This window comes from Zootoca vivipara, chromosome 16 (genome assembly GCF_963506605.1).
Source record: "Zootoca vivipara chromosome 16, rZooViv1.1, whole genome shotgun sequence".
Classification (NCBI taxonomy): Eukaryota; Metazoa; Chordata; class Lepidosauria; order Squamata; family Lacertidae; genus Zootoca; species Zootoca vivipara.
In genome coordinates, this window is record NC_083291.1 from 31150897 (window position 1) to 31171125 (window position 20229).

The 20229-nt window shown below is 44.4% G+C and overlaps 1 protein-coding gene across 1 annotated transcript in view; it reads right to left on the reverse strand.

Annotated features, from left to right (window-relative positions):
* Positions 1–16342, reverse strand: part of LOC118097939 (alpha-2-macroglobulin-like protein 1) — a 61574-nt gene extending 45232 nt beyond the window's left edge. Inside the window, exons 1-8 of the mRNA XM_060268973.1 lie at positions 16187–16342; positions 13284–13467; positions 10801–10845; positions 10043–10184; positions 8397–8449; positions 7881–7901; positions 4209–4386; positions 190–274 (exon numbers count right to left, since the gene is read on the reverse strand). Of these exons, the coding sequence (XP_060124956.1) occupies positions 190–274; positions 4209–4386; positions 7881–7901; positions 8397–8449; positions 10043–10184; positions 10801–10845; positions 13284–13467; positions 16187–16254 (776 nt within the window). The 5' untranslated portion in view covers positions 16255–16342. The remainder of the gene's footprint in view (positions 1–189; positions 275–4208; positions 4387–7880; positions 7902–8396; positions 8450–10042; positions 10185–10800; positions 10846–13283; positions 13468–16186) is intronic.
* Between the last annotated feature and the right edge of the window lie 3887 nt (positions 16343–20229).

Genomic DNA, 20229 nt, shown 5'->3' on the forward strand with positions numbered 1-20229 from the left:
CTGCACACGAAAGCTCATACCAATGACAAACTTAGTTGGTCTCTAAGGTGGTACTGGAAGGAATTTTTTAATTTTGTTTCGACTACGGCAGACCAAGACGGCTACTTACCTATAACATGTCAACACAGTAGCACTGGGTCTGGAAAGGTCCCATTATGGGAACATTGTTTACCATGAAATTTTACTTACTTGCCAGACACTTTGACCTGGAAATTTTCATCTGCTGTGGTGACCAGTTCCGGAAACTCAATCTCAACTTGAAATTTAGGCAGCACTGTAATGAGTCAGGAAGAGAGACAGAGAAGAAAGTGAGTGGATAAAAATTTTCACATGCAGCAGCTACATCACCAAAACTGAACACTGCTCCTCCTGCACTTTTTATTTTTTTATTTTTTTATTATTTATATACCGCTTCTCTGATAAAATGGCTTCTAAGATCTACATTGGCTCCCAGTACGTTTCCAAGCACAGTTCAAAGTGTTGGCGCTGACCTTTAAAGCCCTAAATGGCCTCAGTCCAGTATACCTGAAGGAGCATCTCCACCCCCATCGTTCTGCCCAGACACTGAGGTCCAGTACCAAGGGCCTTCTGGCGGTTCCCTCGTTGCGAGAAGCCAAGTTGCAGGGAACCAGGCAGAGGGCCTTCTCGGTGGTGGCGCCCGCCCTGTGTAACGCCCTCCCATCAGATGTCAAAGAGAAAAACAGCTACCAGGTTTTTAGAAGACATCTGAATGCAGCCCTGTTTAGGGAGGCTTTTAATGTTTAATAGATTATTTTATTTCATTTTTCTATTGGAAGCCACCCAGAGTGGCTGGGGAAACCCAGCCAGATGTGTGGGGTATAAATAAAAAGTTATTATTAAAATGCACAATATACCCATTCCAACAGTAAAGCATGCATAGCTAAAACATACAACAAAGCAAGCCCATTAAAAAGCACAGCAATTAAAACAGTTAAGACAGCCATTAAAACAATTAGATGAGGAAGTTCAACTTGAGAGGAATGCTTGTCTATACAGGTGTGTCTTTAAGAACCGGCAGAATGCCAGTACTGATGGGATTTCTCGTATTTCAGCAGGGAAGGCAGTTCACAACAGTGGCGTCACCGGTGAAAAAGCCCACTCCCGTGCTACCCCAAGCCAAAAATATCCAGGCCATGGAAAAGCTATCCGGGTTCCATTTCCCAATCTTAAATGCCCACACTGGGCAGTGGAGGATAAGGGAGTGTTTCTGGTATCCTGATCCAGAGCTGTTTAGGGCTTTATATGTAAGCAGTAGGATCTTAAAACTGGGTCAGTAGCTAATAGACAACAAGTGCAAATCCCTTAGCACTGGCATGATATGTGCTAATAATTCACATTTCTGAATTCAAAGTCAGGAATCGTTCCTAAGCTTTTGAAGGAGCATTTTAAAAAAACTCCTTCAAACGTGTTAACGGACTGGGTTTAAGGCACTTTCGGGTGAGATTAAAGTTTCACCTGTGTCTGATGCTTACTCAACATTGCTCAGGACAAGTAAGTATAGGGCTCTGAAATTACTTTTTGTTCATTCACTTTCTTATGGGGCATTTACATGACCTGGTCACCAAATTATTTCACCCTTTGTTTTCCCTATGACCCTCATGGCTCTTTTGAGACCTCACAGAATCTGACTGTTTTGGGAAGGAACGGAACAGCCATGTGCTCTCCAGTTATGTAAATTGTGCTTGCATTATTCTTTCAACTGTTGGAAGGGGTGTGGTTTTGCCATGTGCTGTGCCTTTTGGACAGCCGAACCTGTCACTGCCCATCTGCACTTTATTCGGGACACAGTCAGCACAAGTGATCTCAATAGGCAGGGAGTTCCAAAGTCCAGGCGCAGCCACACTAAACGGCTGAGCTCTTACACTAGTGGCCAAAATTGTGGAATCCTTTTGGGGAAAGTGTATTTCTGAGGTTTGATGGCTCGTGACACCACTTTTTTTGGGAGTAATATCATAAAATTCAAAAAATTCAAACCAGCAGTTCAAAAGCACGTCAAAGTGCAAGTAGATAAATAGGTACCACTCCGGCAGGAAGGTAAACGGCATTTCTGTGCGCTGCTCTGGTTCGCCAGAAAGCAGCTTTGTCATGCTGGCCACATGACCCGGAAAAACTGTCTGCGGACAAACGTCACCTCCCTCGGCCAGTAAAGCGAGATGAGCGCCACAACCCGAGAGTCGTTCACGACTGGACTTAACTGTCAGGGGTCCTTTACATTTATCATAAAATTATATGTCAATGGAAAGCTAATTTAATGAAGAATGTGATGCAACAAAGTTTGCTCAATTATCTGTGTTCTATCAAAAGTTATAGCCAAATAACCAGAAAAAGGAAGTACAACTTTCTTAGGTTGATATGCAGTAGTTTTCCTTCATTTGAATGCCGCCAATGAGCATGAGTGTTTAGAAAGCCAACCAGGTGTTATGAGCCATCAAACCTCGGAAACACACTTTTCCCTAAAGGTCTCCACAATTTTGGCTACTATTTTACAAGTGCAGAAAAGGGGTATTGTGTGGCACCTGCACTACTGCCAAATCTGCCAATTAAAGCTGGCATATGTGGGGTAAGGCGATCTTATAGGTAAACTGGTCCCACATATAGCATATAGGAGAAAAGCAATGACTGGTCCTTTGGCTGATGGGAGAGTAACAAGCCTGTCCAACACAAAAAAAACCTGAACCCACTACAGATTCCACCTTGCGCATTTGCGCCCTGGGGCAGTGGGTTTCAACCAGCGTGCCGTGGAACCCTGGGGTGCCTTGAATGATGGTCAGGGGTGCTGTGGGCAACACTGGCCTCTGTCCCTCTTTCTTTCCTTCCCTCCCTCTCCTCTAATGCCTTCTTGCGTCTCTGCCTCCCAAAGGTTTGTGCGACTGTTGTGCAGCCCTGGCTACAAGCTCCACAGGCCAATGGTGCCTCTGGGGCTGATCAGGGAGTGCTGGTTACTGGGAGCTGAGATGGCCTCAGAGTAAGCAAGCAAGCAAGCAGGCAGGCATGGGAGCCCAGCCAGCCAGTCCACCTGCCCTTGTTTTTGGGAATGGGCAGACAAATCCCAGGCATTTGTGGGTCAGTCTGAGGAGGCACCTCTCTTTGGGGTGGGGGGGTGGGGGCAGCTCAGAGACCAGGGGTGGCAGAACCAGAGGACTCCCAAGCATACCTGCCAGAGAAATAAGGGACCGGCCCAGAAATAGCAGACCGGAAGTAGCGCTGCCGCCATTTTGGAACTGGGCAAAGCAGCATCAAAACGCTTCTGAGCATGCTCCGCCCAGCTCCAAAATGGCCGCCGCGCCAGAATAAACCGGGGAAAAACAAAAAAAATCCGGTTTTTCAGTTAGGAACAGCTGGAAAACGGGTATTTCCCGGGGAAAACGGAAGACTTGGCAGCTATGCTCCCAAGGAGAGGGGAGAGGAGAGGAGGCTGAGGGTACACTCCCCAAGGGAGGGTGTTCGAAAAAGGGTGAGAGGCTGCCAGCTCTGCAGGAAAGGGGTAACATAACTGGGCTCCTGAGCCCCACATTGGTGCTGCGGGAAAAATGTCGTTGGTCAAGGGAGCCGTGGACTCAGAAAGGTTGAAAACCTCTGCCCTGGGGCAATTCCAAAGAAGCCTTTGGCAGAGTTTCCCAGAGCTTTGGAGACCATCACTAAGGTCGACTGAAGTCTGCCGCAAGTGGTGTGGGAATGGGAAAAAGTCTGCATCCCTGCATCAGTAGCTCACATCCTGGGTTCAGATTATAAACAGATGTTGGTGAAGGGAACTTCTCCCTTCATCTCTCTGCCCATGTGGCAATGAGAGGAGAAACGGCAAGCAATGGCACTGAGTGCCATTTCAATTTTACACCGCCATCTTTTGTGTGCCAACTCACATTTAGGAATAACAGTTTTTAAGATGGAAGTCTAATTAAGGAGCTTGGGGGGGGGAGAGGTTCACTTTTTATTTAATAAAATAAAATTTAAAAATCCAAATATCTAAGGCAACTAGGATTCCTAGCCAGGACAGGTATGCTGTCAATTCAATAAATAACAAAAAATACTGTATCCCTATCACTACATATTAAACCAAACAGAGTGAAAGGAAGGAATAATAATAATGTAATAGCCTGTATTCCTTTTATTGTTAGCACATGTGTGTGTGTGTGCGCACACACACACACACACACTGCAACCAAAGTGGTCTCCCTTTGAAATCTCACCATATTCTGCCACCAAGAAATCTCTTCTTGAATTATCGATCTCCGCAAAAGGTGAACTTCCAACTTGTATGGAGTACATTCCCACGGCTGCTTCAGAGGCCAGAGGAAAAGACAGGTCCACAATGCCATTTTGAGGCTTCACATCCAGCCACTGGCCTATTCGGTTCTCTTTAGGATCCTGGGCACAGGGATAAGACCAAAAGGACTGTGATGTTTGTGTGGGACATCACAAAAGCAGTCAAATACAACATTTCCTGTTTGCCCAGGCGGACACACGGGGGAATGTTGCTCCAGCCAGGAGGACTTCCTGTCACACCTGGTCTGGAGCATCCTCCCCCTGTGTGTGACCAGGTAGATGGGCGTGACCTTCTGAGACCCCGTAAAAGGGCTGGTCACACAGCCGTCTTTCTCTTGATGCTCTTCCTCTTGTACTATCTTGATACTTTTTGCAGTGTGCTGGCTCTCGGCCAGCAGCACATGGGCTCATTCCTCACAAGAGGATGAACCCACACAGGGGCGTACCCAGGATCAAAACTAGGGGGGGGGGGCAAGAGAAGGGAAGAGAGAGGGAAGGAAGGAGGGAGGGAGGGAAGAGAGAGGGAGGGAGGGAGGGAGGGAGGGAGGGAGAGAGAGAGAGAGAGAGAGAGAGAGAGAGAGAGAGAGAGAGAGAGAGAGAGAGAGAGAGGGAGGGAGGGAGGGAGGGAGGGAGAAAAAGGAAGAAAGAAAGAGGGGGGAAGGAAGGATGGAAGGAAGGATGTAGCTCCCGTCCGCCACCCCCAGCTCAGGCTGCTCCTCCCCCATCCCACGTTCCTGTCACTGGCTGCAGCCGCGGAGGAGGCGAAAACAGCCCGATTTCCATAACCCGCAGCCACTTTTTCCCTTCAGTTTTCGGAGGGAAAAGGTGTGGGTTATGGTCCATAAAATACGGTTGGTTTGTTTTTTCCTGCCCCTCACTGGGTACGCCCATGAACCCACACGTGTCTCTGTATCTATAAGTACAAGCTAAAGCCTGCCTTCAGGATCACACTGTGGACTGAATGTGAATAAACCTTATCATTACTTTAAAAGAAGATTACTGTGTCGTTATTGTTTTAAGAGGGAACCAAAGGGGATTTACCAGGAACAAATCCAATCCCAGACAAACCAAACTGGATTGCTTAACTCAAGTGATTCTCATGAATCCAATCCATTAGCTTCCTGCTATGTACATGGGAATGTGCTCTGCAACAAGCTCTCTAGCGTGAATGAGGAAGGATAATATTAATCAATATATGATCTCCTACTGTCCTCAACATTCCCATAGTTCATTCACTTGCCTGCAAGTCATCAGCAATACTGAGACTGTGCCCCAATAGAGCACTGTGCAATTGGCCCACAAAAGTCTACATACCGTATTTATCTGTGTAAAAGACGCCCCCTACTTTTGGGACCGCAGATTTAGAAAATGGGCATATGCATTATCCATGTATAAGACACCCCCATATTTTAAACCTTATTTTAAAGTTAAAAAAACAACCTAGTCTTATACACGGGAAAGTATGGTACTTTTCAGGCAGCATCTCCCTTGATATTCTGCCGCTTGCCATCTACACCAGCAGGTGGAGCTTGGAAAAAATATATCCTAGCCGTGGGTTTGCTACCTTGCTTGTTTTTGCACCCGCAATCATTTCCCTTCCCTTCCATTACTCTGTTGCTGCAATCTTTATCAGCTCCATTCCTTTACCCACCAGATCCCAATATCTGTAGCTCTATGACGGACTGTGAATTATTATTTGCTATCGCACCCGCTTCTGACACTCCCTCCTCTGCGAAGGGGCAGAAAGCAAAACTCATGCGAAGGGTTTTTATCTCCTGGGGTCTGTGACGGAGTGACAAGAGAGCTGTCTCACAGAGGGAAGATGCTATTTAATATTGTTGCATAATACATTCTGCTAACAAAAAAAAACATGGAGGGCACACTATGGCATACCGTATTTCACCACATAATGGTCACATTTTTTGTGCTGATTTTTCCTTTGCAAAAAGGGGGTGGGGGTGCAACCATCGCATGAGGAAAAACCTGGTGTCAGGAAAAAACCTCCAAGGCGTGACCATGTAGGGTTGCCATATGTCTAGAATTTCCTGGACACAGCCTGGATTTGGCTGTTGGAAACAGTGCTGTTAGAAAACAAGTGAGGTCCCAATCAAAGAAGAATTTAATCAACTTAAATTGATGGAATATGCGCAGCTTGCAGATTTAGCATATAGAATAAAAGAACAAGAAGAATATACATTTAAAGAAGACTGGAAAATGTTTACTGATTATTTGGGTGAAGAGGAGGAGGAGGAGGAGGACGAGGAGTTTGGATTTGATATCCCGCTTTATCACTACCCGAAGGAGTCTCAAAGCGGCTAACAATCTCCTTTCCCTTCCGCTCCCACAACAAACACTCTGTGAGGTGAGTGGGGCTGAGAGACTTCAGAGAAGTGTGACGAGCCCAAGGTCACCCAGCAGCTGCATGTGGAGGAGCGGAGATGCGAACCCGGTTCCCCAGATTACGAGTCTACCGCTCTTAACCACTACACCACACTGGTAGCATTAAGATAAATTCAACAGTGTATATATGTTTTGATGGTGAATGGATTAGTGAATGGTTTAGCTCATGTTAAAATATGCAGGGATATATGGTGTGCAAAATAAACCATGGAAAGAGAAGAATGGAAGTCATTGATTGAAGGTTGTCTAAATAATTATCTTGATATGCAAATTAGAAAAACTTAAGAAAAACTATTTTTTAAAAGAGGAAACTGCTGAAATATCCTGGAAACATTTGACAGCCCATGTCAGTAGTGTAGATTTTGGCAAATTTCCTTTGTCAACAACAAATTGTCGCTGTTTTTTGTGTTGAATATATGCTATATGGTAATTTATGGACCTAATAGGTATCTAAAGCCATTTGCACATAACAAAAAATATATTTTATCCAAGTACTTCCAGGTTTTTTTTCTTTAATTTTTGGGGGGGGGGGGCCAAGAGAGTGTGGCCCTAAGCTACAGCTTGTTTAGCTCATACGTAAATCCGGCACTCTCCGTGCCTAACCTTAATGTATCCACCGTACAGTTTAGATCTCGTGGGAAGAGGCAAGTCTTGTGATTCTCTTGTGCCTCACTTTGCCCTCTTGCTTTCCTGCCTGCCCGCCTGCACCTGTTGCCTTCGGCCAGTAAGAGCATGCGCAGTGAAAACAGCCCTGCAACTATTATGTGGGGAATGCTCTGGGACCATTTTGGGGGTCGGAAAAATGAGGGAGTGACTATTACGGGGTGGCGACTTGGATGTGGTGAAATACAGCACTTCCGCACGGTTTGTTACTTTAACAAATAATTCTCAGTCTCTCGTATAGCTACAGTTATTGGGGTCTGTATATAAATTTTGTAATTTATGATTCAACCACATCTTACATTTTATTGTGTAGACATACCAAGAAGTCTCAAAAGGCATGGAGGTTGCGTTCTGGGTCAGTGCGCACGTGCGTGAAAGTGTAATGCCCCTTTCCACCCCATTCCACCCTCGCCCCGCCCTTTTAGTGACAGCTTTTATGACATTTCCAAGTCACTTCTGGACTTGGCACTGTGTGCGTGTGCACGATTGTGCACCAATTGGTCACGCCTAAAACGGCAATTACCCGTACTTACATTCAACTGTATCAAAGGGATCTGCAAAGAATGAAGGAGAGAGAGAAGACTCAGAAAGAGCACAAAATCAGCCTCGTGAGGAATAGGGTAACCTCCAGTTCCCCCAAAAATTCTGCAAAGCCAGCAAAATAATTTAGATCAAGTGAATCTGCCTTGCGTAAACTAGTCGTCTCTGACCTGCTGCCCTTCATACGTTTTGGACTACAATTCCCATCATCCCTAGCAAGGCCAGCCTACCCATGAGGCAAGGTGAGGCGACTGCCTCAGGTGACAGAATCCACCAGGACAGCAGATCCCAATGTTGATCTTTCTCTCCTCCCCCTCCCCCCATTGTTCCTGTTGTAGATCTCCCCTCACCCTTTCTTCCTTGGTAGGGAAGGAGACGCCATTTTGGCCTCAGATGCCATAATGTCTTGGACCAGAGAGGCAATGACAAGCCCCTTCTGGTATGAATGTTTCTGTACAGACGTTGAATGGAAAGCCTTCGCTCCTTGGGATACAGGGAGTAATACTCACCATTTCATCCAGGGCCTTAAATTCTTCATCAAGCCTCACAATGCGAAACCTGACTAAAAAAAGCAAATGCATGCATGTTATTTGCTATTGAAAAGAATTTCTTAAAGAGTAGATCAGTGATGGGCAACCTTTTGAGCTTGGTGTGTCAAAATTCGCCCAAAAATCGAGCATAACTCGGGTGGTGTGTTACTTCGAGGAAAAAAACCATAATTTTGCGATATTTATAGTTTAAATAACAAAAATGTATAATTGTAATATATAACTGTATTTAATAAACCAAAAACTAATTATTTAACCAAACCAAACCAAAAAATCCTTATTTATCACAAAGTGCCCAGAGTTGTTGAGCTTTTGGGGGGGAGCTGCTGACCAAAGTTTTGGAGGTTTTTTTGGGGGGTGCAAAAGTTGCTTTGCTTTTGGGGGGGATGCCCCAAAGATGCTGCGCTTGGGGGGGGGAAGAGAACAGAAATAAATGACGGATAATACCTTCGCTGGAACTAACACGCAGCACTGACATAGTCTGCCAAAGCGCCCAAAAAACCAGCACAAAACGGGTTAAAAAATGAACACTGTTACACCCAGTCATCGTCTGCCAAAGCGCCAGAAAAAACAGCACAGAAAGGGTTAAAAAACCAATCTCTGGCTACCAACAACAACAACAACAACAGGATCCGGGTTTTGACAACGGGTTTTAACAGCGGAGGCAAGCTGTAGCGTGAGGAGGAGTGGGAGAACAAATGGGGGAGGGGACAACAACAACAGAGTGATGGGAGCGATGGGGTGCGTGCCAGCAGTGACGGCTCTGTGTGTCACATCTGACACGCATGTCATAGGTTCGCCATCACTGGAGTAGATGTTATTCCGTCTTATGCTGTGTCTTATCTGAGTTTCATTCTCCACTACTTCATGTTGCTATATTTTTTTAAAAAAAGAAAAGAACAGTAGGTGCTAATCTTTCGTTTCCCCTCCACTTCTGTTTTTCCTGCTATAGATTTTGCTTATGCTAATTTAGCTTGTGTGATGATCAGGGCTCTGCTGTGGCTTAGCAGCATAGCTGCCAAGTTCCCCCTTTTTTTAAGGGAAATTCCCTTATGCTGAATAGGCTTCCTCGCGAGAAAAGGGAAAACTTGGCAGCTATGCTTAGCAGCAGTTTTTACAATGCTTATTGTAATTGTTTCACATCACCCCACCCCAATAGATGAAACAGCTGCTTCAGTCACCTTCCAGGTTCTTCCGGCCACTCATGCAGACCCTTCAGGTGTCCCTATTTTCCAGGGACGGTCCCAGATTTACAGAAGCCAGCCCCGTTTCTGATTTGATCCCAGAATGTCCCACTTTTCCTTAGGACATCCTTATTTTCATCAGAGAAAGGTTGGAGGGTATGGATTATGTGACCCCCGAGCTAAGGAGATAAGTAACTGCTGTACACAATCTTTAGAAGATATCTGAAGGCAGCCCTGTATAGGGAAGTATTTTTAATGTTTAATGTTTTATTATGTTTTTATATGTGTTTATATGCCCAGAGTGCCTGGGGCAACCCGGTCAGATGGTCGAGGTATAAATAATAAAATTATTAGTAATATTATTATGGAATAGGACATCCCTATTTTCATCAGAGAAATGTTGGAGGGTGTGCTCATGCCTACCTGTCTCTCCAGGCTTGTAAAAGGGCTTGTCTGGCTCTATAATATGCCTGACATAAGCAGCCTGAACTAGCACCTTCTTCCTTTCCTCAAAGATGCTGTCACCAGCTCGTATTAGGACATGCACACTGGCCAATTCTTCTTCCTTCACAATATAAAGGAGAAAAAACTGTTTCAACTACAGGAGGACTGAGAAGAGAAGTATATTTTGCAGCTGGATTAGATACCAGAGCATCCATCCCAAACTGTGGCCCTCTTCCCCCTAGGAAATAGGGAAACAAGATCAAAAACACTTCCATTTATATATACACACAAGACAAAAGCCTTCTTTGTTTTTGTTATGTAGTAAGCTTGGATCCTAGAACAATAGGCAGGTAGGATCCTAGAATGCAACTGATTGGCCTGCAGTAGAAGACCAATCAGGCTCCAGGAGAGAAGCCGAATCAGCCAATCAGACGGGACTCATTGTGTAAATAATGTATATAAAAGCCTGAGGTTTGGGGGGAATTCAATCACTGTTTTACAAGCTGCAATAAAGAGCATGAAATCACTGCAGGACTCTGAGTATATTTCAGTTTCCCTCTCTGCACACCCCACACTGTGGTTTGCTCTTCCATTTTTGTCTCTGCCACCCCATTTCCTCCCCCCCTCCTTTTCCGTCTTCCTCCAGAGCTGTTCCTACAGTCTCTCCCTCTTGCGTTACACGAATCCTTCCAGTGATCAGAATGAAGGAATGGTTGGAAGCAGCAGCAAAGACTTACGAGTTGGTGTTGGTCCAACTTCTTCTTGGGAACAAAGTCTGGGACCTAAAGAGAGAGAAACTGATTGGTGGATGAAAAAGAGGGGAGAAAAATAAAATTCACACAGAACTTCACCTGTGCCATAGAATCATAGAATTGTAGAGTTGGCAGGGACGCCAAGGGTCATCTAGTCCAGCCCCCTGCAATGCAGGAATCACAACTATTGAACCCTAATTATATGATCACAATCTAATTTTAAAAAACACCCAATAAAATTCTAATACAATACTTGGCAGTATTGGTTTTATTTTTAAATGTACGCACAGCTATTTTTGATCTCAGAACACATTCAGATTGGTCCACAATAAATACATCCACATATAACAGGCTTGTAAACAGGAACCTGCCTATTTGCCTGGAAGTGGTTCTTAGGATGTGTAACAATTACCATTTACTCTGGCTCCAACGTGCTCTTGCTACCAGTGTTTGAAACAAAGTATACATGGCGCAAGCAGCAATCCATCTTGTTGGGATTCTGGTGAACACAGAGTTAAAACACTCTGGAGGTGTTCTGATTCTCTGGGTGTCTGCCCACAAGTGATACGTGCAATTTCCTTTGTTTCAGAGTTCAGTTTTGGTTTTGAGTATGAGTTTCTACCAGACACGAGTGTGTATGAGAGAGTGCTAGAGATAAGAACTGCAAACATGCAGCTAGCTTCTGTTGGTTTTGCTGTTTCTTTTATGCTTCTATAATAAAGTTGAGTTAGCCTAGAAGCAACGGAGTTGAGTCTGTTTTATTGAAGGCACAGGCTGCCATCGTTCCAGCTGCGCTGTAACTATGCTGGGTCCGAACAAGAAGAAGCTTTGCAGAGCGAGCTGGGGAGTGTACTGGACAGCCATTGAAGATTGGCTGCGTGGGTCTAAGGATTTACGACCCACTAATGAACTTTACAACACTACATTTATCACAACACATCTGAAGCCTGTAATTTCCTGAGAAATACTGCTGGTTGATTTGCTTTCCCTCGAACCCGCTTCCTTCCAATTTAAAAAACATAAGCGACAGCTAAGCTGAGGGGTGTAGATTTTCAACATCTGTTTTGAATGCAGAAATAGATGATGGCTTCACTACGTAGGAATTCACAGGTGGCTAGTCAGAGCTTTTCCCTTCCTTTCTCTTTCGGGCTGTGGGTGTTTGCTCCAAATGACTTACACTGATGTTTCATTTATTGAATTTATATCCCATCCTTTCTCCTGAAACAGCAAACACATTCACATTTTTTTAAGCGTCCTAAAACAGCTGGAACATTCTAACAGCCGTTGCAGTTAAAGACATGTAAAACATCTGTGTGGGCAGATGAGCTCATAACAATTGTCATGGGTTAAAAGCATTTGCAACCTTACTTGCAATAATAGCATAATATTCAGGGGGGGGGGAATCAGCTGTTTTGGCTAGAGGATGTGGACAGGAAAGTGCTTGGATGAATGCAACCTGTCACTCCCAGTACGTTTCCAAGCCCAATTCAAAGTGTTGGTGCTGACCTTTAAAGCCCTAAATGGCCTCGGTCCAGTATACCTGAAGGAGTGTTTCCACCCCCATCATTCTGCCCGGACACTGAGGTCCTGCTCCAAGGGTCTGCGACAAGTGAGGTTACAGGGAATCAGACAGAGAGCCTTCTCGGTAGTGGCTCCTGCCCTGTGGAACACCCTCCCATCAGATGCCAAGGAAATGAACAACTATCTGTCTTTTAGAAGACTTCTGAAAATCTCCTGTATCAGGAAATTTTAACTGTCTAATGTTTTACAATTTTTAAATGTGTTGTAAGCCGCCCAGAGTGGCTGGGGAAACCCAGCCAGATGGGCAGGGTATAAATAATAAAACAATAACAATAACAATTACTATTATTATTATTATTATTATTATTATTAATTTGATTGCTGGACCCTCGACCGGACACTGGTATGACTATTTCCACAGATAAACTGTTGCCCCTGCAATATTACCTCTCACCTACCCTGCCTCCACTTCTTGCCATAGGTTTACATGGGTTGGACTGGGGCAACTCGCGCTATACGATCACAGTACCAACTCACATGGTGTGCTGTACCATACCTGCCAAGTTCCGGCCTGAGAAATAAAGGACTGGACCGGAAGTAGCAGACCGGAAGTAGCGCTGCCGCCATTTTGGAACTGGGCAGAGCATGCTCAGAAGCGACTTTTGATGCTGCTCTGCCCTGTTCCAAAATGGCCGTCGCGCCAGAATAAACCAGAGAAAAACAAAAAAATCTGTTTTTTCGGCTGGGGACAGCCGGAAAAACGGGGGTTTCCCAGGGAATACAGGAGACTTGGCACCTATGTGCTGTACTAAGTCTCAGGAAGGATTCACTGCAGTGATGGCAATCTCTACCACAGCCAGTGTGCTGCCTTGTGTGACCCGCTGCCCTTATCTAGCTAAGAAGCGAGAGCATCTTCTACTGAGTGGCTTGCAATGGATGAAACTTGCCTGGAAGCTGATGCATTTGTAGGTCCCTGGCTTCTCCACATCCATCTCCAGCAGGGTGTGGTTCTGCAACGTCATCTCTAACGTCACTGACAGGTGGGCCTTCTCCGACAGGGACATCAGTTGCACACAAAACTTTTCCATATTGGGATGGCGGATCATTGCTGGGAAGGCCACCAGATAGCGGCTGCGAGAGAAAAGAGAGGGGGGAATCCTATTATCTGTAAGGCCTTTCCTGACAGTTTTGGAGAAATTGTACTTTAGCAGTTCTTGCAAAGTTGCTCTGTGGGATCCAGACAATTTTAATCAAGTTATTTTTTTAAAAAAAATAATTATTAGTTTTACATCAATTTATACATAGCTTTAACCATTCCAAATCATAAAAATAAAACGTTATTTCAAACCTTCGGACCTCCTCCCTTCCCTCCATGGGTTCCATTTCTAAAGAAAATATATTCTTTTTCTTTTACCATTATCCATTTGTCATATATATATATATATATATATATATATATATATATATATATAATTTGCATACTTTAAAAATTACAAAAGGAAATCCAGAAATAATACAAAGAAAGGAATCTAAAGAAAATTAAAAATACAAAATTACAAAAGAAATCAAATACAAGGAAAGAATAAGGTACAAATATATCAAAAAGAAAAAAAAGAACACAAGAAAAATTTAAAAAATTGACTTCCTATTGTTTAAACATCGCTTTCCTTTTTTTAGATTTTATCTTATCCTCATTTATCTTATCCTGATTGCTTTAACATAACTTTCTAACATAATTATCTATTATAGGTATATTAGTCTACCTTATTTGTCCATAACCTGTTCATTGAAAATTTGAGGAAAAGCAAAGAAAAATTTAAATATAAATGTTTTCTGTATGTATTTCAATCAAAGCATATCACCAAATTTGTATTTATATTTTCTTTAATTAAATAATCTTCTACATATTTCCATTCTGCCTTACATTTTTGCTTTGGGATATTCCTAATCGCTGCTGTCATTTTAGCCAAATTCATAAATTCCACTAGCTTTCCTTGCTTAGGAAAGCTATCCATTTGTTATACAGAGAGGCAAACTCCGCTCGAAAAATCCTTTTGTTAAGCGGAAATTTCGTTAAGCAGGGCATTCGTTAAGCGAGGCACCACTGTATAATCGTGGTTACCAAAGTTCATTTTCCATTACTGTACAAGTGTCATTGTATCCCTGGCAAGATTTTAATTAAGTTATAGTCCCTTATCAGGGAGGAAAAAAACATTACTCAGTAATTGCTAAGGCCTTTGACCAAACAATAAACTGAAGCAAACAAACAAAACAACCTCAACTAAAAAACTTGGGTGAGGGATGCAATTCTCCTGGGCAGCTGCAGGGTGTGGCAGAAAAGGCAATATTACAACAAAGCAATATTACAAAGACACCGTAAGTTTCCAGGGCTCTCTCGCTCCAGGAAATGGAAGCCTGCAACCCTGTGAAACTGTAGAATTGTAATTAGAGTTGGAAGGGACCCTGGTGATCATCTAGACTAACTCCCCAAAATGCAGGAATACGCAGCTGTCCCATACAGGGATCAAACCTGCAACCCTGGTGTTATCAGCACCATGCTCTAACCACCTGAGCTATCCAGGCTCAGCTTAAAGGTTAGGCATGAGGGAAAGTCACAGAATTGGGGCAGGACATTAGTTTAGAAACATGGCGAGTAAAGCGGAGGGACATGATAGATGCATATTAGATTATGTGTGGCATGCAAAAGGTTTTCTCCCTCTCTCCTAGAACCCAACGGAGCTGAATGTTGCAAGATTCAAAAGAAAGAACTCCCCACAGCACACCGCTAAGCTATGGAATTCGCTCCAGCAAGAAGCAAACTTCTATTTAATTCAACGGAAATTGTTTCTGAGTAAACGTGCATAGGGACGCGGGTGGCGCTGTGAGTTAAACCACAGAGCCTAGGGCTTGCCGGTCAGAACGTCGGCGGTTCGAATCCCCACAACAGGGTGAGCTCCCGTTGCTCAGTCCCAGCTCCTGCCAACCTAGCAGTTCAAAAGCATGTCAAGTGCAAGTAGATAAATAGGTACTGCTCCAGCGGGAAGGTAAACGGCGTTTCCGTGTGCTGCTCTGGTTCGCCAGAAGTGGCTTTGTCATGCTGGCCACATGACCTGGAAGCTGTACACTGGCTCCCTCAGCCAATAAAGTGAGGTGAGCACCGCAACCCCAGAGTTGTCTGTGACTGGAACTAACAGTCAGGGGTCCCTTTACCTAAACGTGCATAAAACAGAGCTGCATGCCTGGGAGCAGAATAACTGGAGGTTCTCCATTCAAAGCAATTCAACAAGGCACTTTAAACCCGGTGCCGGAAAGTGCTCTAAAATCTGTGTCCGTGCGGAAGATAACCTGAGCCAATGCGACCCACATATGCAAAGGGCATTCATCACTGTTGCTCTCTGCTCCATGTGCCCATCTGCATTCCTTTTTCTTTTTCTTTTTAGTTTTCTATTTATACTTTTCAAATTTATACATTTCATAAATTTTACAATCCATTTAACCTTTCAAAAATTGACTTCCCTCCCCCTCCTCCTGGTGTTTCCTTAAATTTATTTTTTCATATCTTCTGCATATCCAAATTCATTTAAGTTACTCGTTTAATTATCTACTGCAAATATATACTCTTATAAAACTGCAGGTTGCTACAATAATCCTGCTAATGTTTTTATCTGTTTACAATTTATCTGTAAATATTCAATAAACCATTTCCATTCTTTTATAAAGAGTTTGTTATTTTGATTTCTGATTCTTCCGGTAAGTTTCGCCATTTCTGCATAAGTTTTTGTGCTCATCTGCACTCCTATTCCATCATGAAACTGGCCGAGCAAAGAGAAAGGGGAAATAAAAATCTTACGGATCTGATATAGCTGGAGCTGTGAGTGAGAGTAGCATCAAGGCCCAGAGGAGTGTGGCTGCCCCCATGGCTGAGCTGTGATGGGCAGCAGAGTCTAGTTCTCCAGACACCCAGCACTGGAGATGCAGAGATCTAAATACCCTGCCAGAGATCCCTTCATGGGTCCACCCCCATATTTACTGTATTTACTTTGCTAAGTAATCAATGTCCTCTCCAATGTCTCCTGCCCCCACTGTGACTATGTGACAAGGCAGCATAATGCAGCTGATACAGTCGACAATTTCTTGTCCGCAGGGCATTGCGAAAAATTTGATGCAGTTTGACCTTGAGATGCATCCGAATTGAGCCATGCAAAGTGCAGCATGCAGAGAGACTCGTGGATTATCTGTGACTTCACCTCAGCAGGGAGACTTTGGGCTCATCCCTACTTCCTTTTGTGCTGCATTTTTAGGCACAGGTCCAAACTTTAAAGCTCCATGTCCAAGTGGGTATTTGTTGTTGTTGTTCAGTCGTTTAGTCGTGTCCGACTCTTCGTGACCCCATGGACCATAGCACACCGGGCACTCCTGTCTTCCACTGCCTGCCGCAGTTTGGTCAAACTCATGTTCGTAGCTTCGAGAACACTGTCCAACCATCTCGTCCTCTGTCGTCCCCTTCTCCTTGTGCCCTCCATCTTTCCCAACATCAGGGTCTTTTCCAGGGAGTCTTCTCTTCTCATGAGGTGGCCAAAGTATTGGAGCCTCAGCTTCACGATCTGTCCTTCCAGTGAGTTTTCTTGGCAGGGATACTGGAGTGGCTTGCCAGTTCCTTCTCCAGGTGGATCACGTTTAGTCAAAACTCTCCACTATGACCTGTCCATCTTGGGTGGCCCTGCATGGCATAGCTCATAGCTTCTCTGAGTTATTCAAGCCCCTTCGCCACGACAAGGCATGAAGTGGGTATTTACTCAAGTCTAATGCACACCTCTTTTTTTGCCAAATTATGCTGTGAAAAATTGGGTGTGCCTTAGATTTGATGGTGCATTAGACTTGAGTAAATATGGTTATGGTACCAGATGTATAATTTCAGAATTAATTCAGTAGTGATGCAGAAAAAAAGCCTAGTTTCCCCAAAGAGCCTAGCCCAACCCAAAAGCAAGGTGGGTTTTTACTCTGTTTTTATTGTGGACCTCAAGCCATTTCATCAGATCTGTGAAGTGTAACCCTAAATTTGCAGACTTGCTTTTCAGCAAATATAAGACTTGCATCTGAATAAACATGGCTGGGATTGCGTGGCAACATTGCTGTCCTGGAAATATGTTATGTCCTTTCAACTCCAGAATGTAAGGGAACATCTGCCTGAAAACTACCTACCGTACTTTTCCGTGTATAAGACTAGGGTTTTTTCAATAAAAATCATGCTTAAAAGTGGAGCTCGTCTTATACATGGGTAGTGCATAGGGTGGACGTTTGATTGGTTGCTACCATGGCTGTCAGCGGCTATTGTGCATGTTATTGGTTGCTGTGTGGGTGGTGTTGATTGGGCGGCACTGCGGCAATTTGCAGTTTCTGCTGGCATGGGGACAGACAAGAGGCGGATTTAGCAGTGCATGTGGGTGAGCGATTGTCAGCATTCCCCCCTAAAAAATGCTCAACAACCCTGGGTAATCCGCCCCCCCCCCAAAAAAAAGCTCAACATGTTTGTGCCATCTCCCCCTATTTTCTTAAATTTGAGTCCCCCAAAATAGGGGGCATCTTACCGTATACATGGGGATGTGTTATACAGTGGTACCTCGGTTTATGAACACAATTGGTTCTGGAAGTCTGTTCATAAACTGAAGCGTTCATAAACTGAAGCGAACTTTCCCATTGAAAGTAATGGAAAGTGGATTAATCCGTTCCAGATGGGTCCCCGGAGTACTCAGCCTGAAGCGTACTTAACCCGAAGCATGGGTGTAATTGGTTCCGGAAGTCTGTTCATAAACTGAAGCGTTCATAAACTGAAGCGAACTTTCCCATTGAAAGTAATGGAAAGTGAATTAATCCGTTCCAGATGGGTCCGCAGTGTTCGTAAACCGAAAATGTGTAAACCGAGGTGTTCATAAACCGAGGTTCCACTGTACATGGAAAAGTACGTATGGTACATTTCCGGTTTGGGAATCAAAATCAAGGGATAAAAATGTTGGGGTGCAGGAAAACCCAGCCCTCGACATAACTTCCTGAGCTGTGCATTTCATCCCACAAAAATCACCAGTAACATGAGGCACATTTACTCTCAGCCTGCTGTTTATGGAAGTTTAAATAAGGACCCAGGATCTATGTGCCTGTATGTCTTGGAACAGAGTTAGAGATGTGAACTTTATACTTGCTGAGAAGGTCAGTTAAACATAGTTGGAAAGTACAATAGGTCAGTGACTTCCAGTCACTATATCAAGATTGGCATCAAGGTAAAGCCTTCAGGTTCAATCCTTTATTGATGTTTCAAAAAGCTTTGATAAAGTCCCTCACAGAAGGCACCTATAGAAAAGTTAGCGTTGATAGACTGAGGGTCAGTCTTCTGACAGACAGGAAGCTGGTTGGGGATCCAGAAACAGATGGTCAGTATAGTTAAAATGGAACAAACACGGTAGTGTTCCAAGCAGGGGTGCCAACTTGAATAAAATATTTGGTGGAGCCAGGAAAGCCCTGCCCTGCATAATCGATCACAGATGCACACCACTTGAATGGCAATGCCCACCAACTTTTTTGGGGCGGGGGCAGCCCCATCAAATATTTTATTGGCTGGGAGCAAAAGGGCCTTGGCCCCCTAGGAGTCTGCTCCTACGGTTCCAAGGAAATAACGATAGTAGGAAGGCAGAACAGGGAATAGGGATTGCGTCTGCGCTGGATGGGGGGGGGGGTCACACTGCAGACACAGTTTGCTGTTTGGGTGTGCTCCTAGATGCCCAGGTGTCTGTGGTAGCCAGGAGGGCATTTGCTAGTGTGGCAGCTGCAGCCGTTCCTTGAGATGTCTGATTTGGTCGCAGTAAAACACATTTTAATTGCATCCTGTTTGCTTTACAGTACAGTGGTACCTCGGTTTTCGAACGTTTCGGAAGCCGAAAGTTTCGCTTTCTGAACAGCGAAACCTGGAAGTAACTGCTTCGGTTTTCAAATGCTTTTCAGAAGTCAAATGTGCCACGTGGCTTCTGTATTGAGTTTTCCGGAAGTAAATGCTTCAGTTTTCAAACATTTCGGAAGTTGAACAGTCTTTCGGAACAGATTACGTTCGAAAACCGAAGCACCACTGTACTGAAATGCACTCTGTGTGGGGCTGAATTTTGAAAAGTTTGAAAAGAGCTGCAGCCAAATCGTTGACCAGGGCTAGTTGTAGGGAGCAGACAGCTCTCCTGTTACAATAGCTCCATTGTCTACAGGTTTGTTTTCGGGCTCAGTTCAAAGGTTATGGCCTATGAAGCCATCAGAAAGGCCGTATTCCCTCACATGAACCTGCCCAGGTCCTGAGATGTTCAGGGGAGGCCTTTCTTTCAGTCCTGCCACCCTCACAGGTATGCTTGGTGGGGACGTGAGAGAGGGCCTCCTCGGTGGCTGCTCCCAGGCTGAGAAACTCCCTCCCTAGAGAAGCTAGACTGGCTCCTTCCTTGAGGTCCTTCCACTGACAGATGAAGACTTCCTTTCTCCAACAGGCTTTGGGGAACTGATTTTAATGAAAGGGCTGGGGCCATGCTGTTTTTATTGCAACTATTTTTCATAGGTTTTACATATACAATAGATAGATAGTTTTAATTATGCTTAAATTGTTGTTGTTTTTAGCAGTTCTTAGTTTTATCTGTAAACTGCCTTGAGTCCGTCAGGGGAAAAGGCAGGGTATAAAATTAAATAAATGTTGGGATCAAAAGTAGGGTGGTCAGGTGGAGAACAGGACAGCCCCCCCCCGGGGCACCTTTGACAGTTGTGTAGAAGAAGGAATTTCTGCAGGTGCAGCTTGTCATGGCTGCATTTCGCCTCACACCAGGCATCCCCAAACTGCGGCCCTCCAGATGTTTTGGCCTACAACTCCCATGA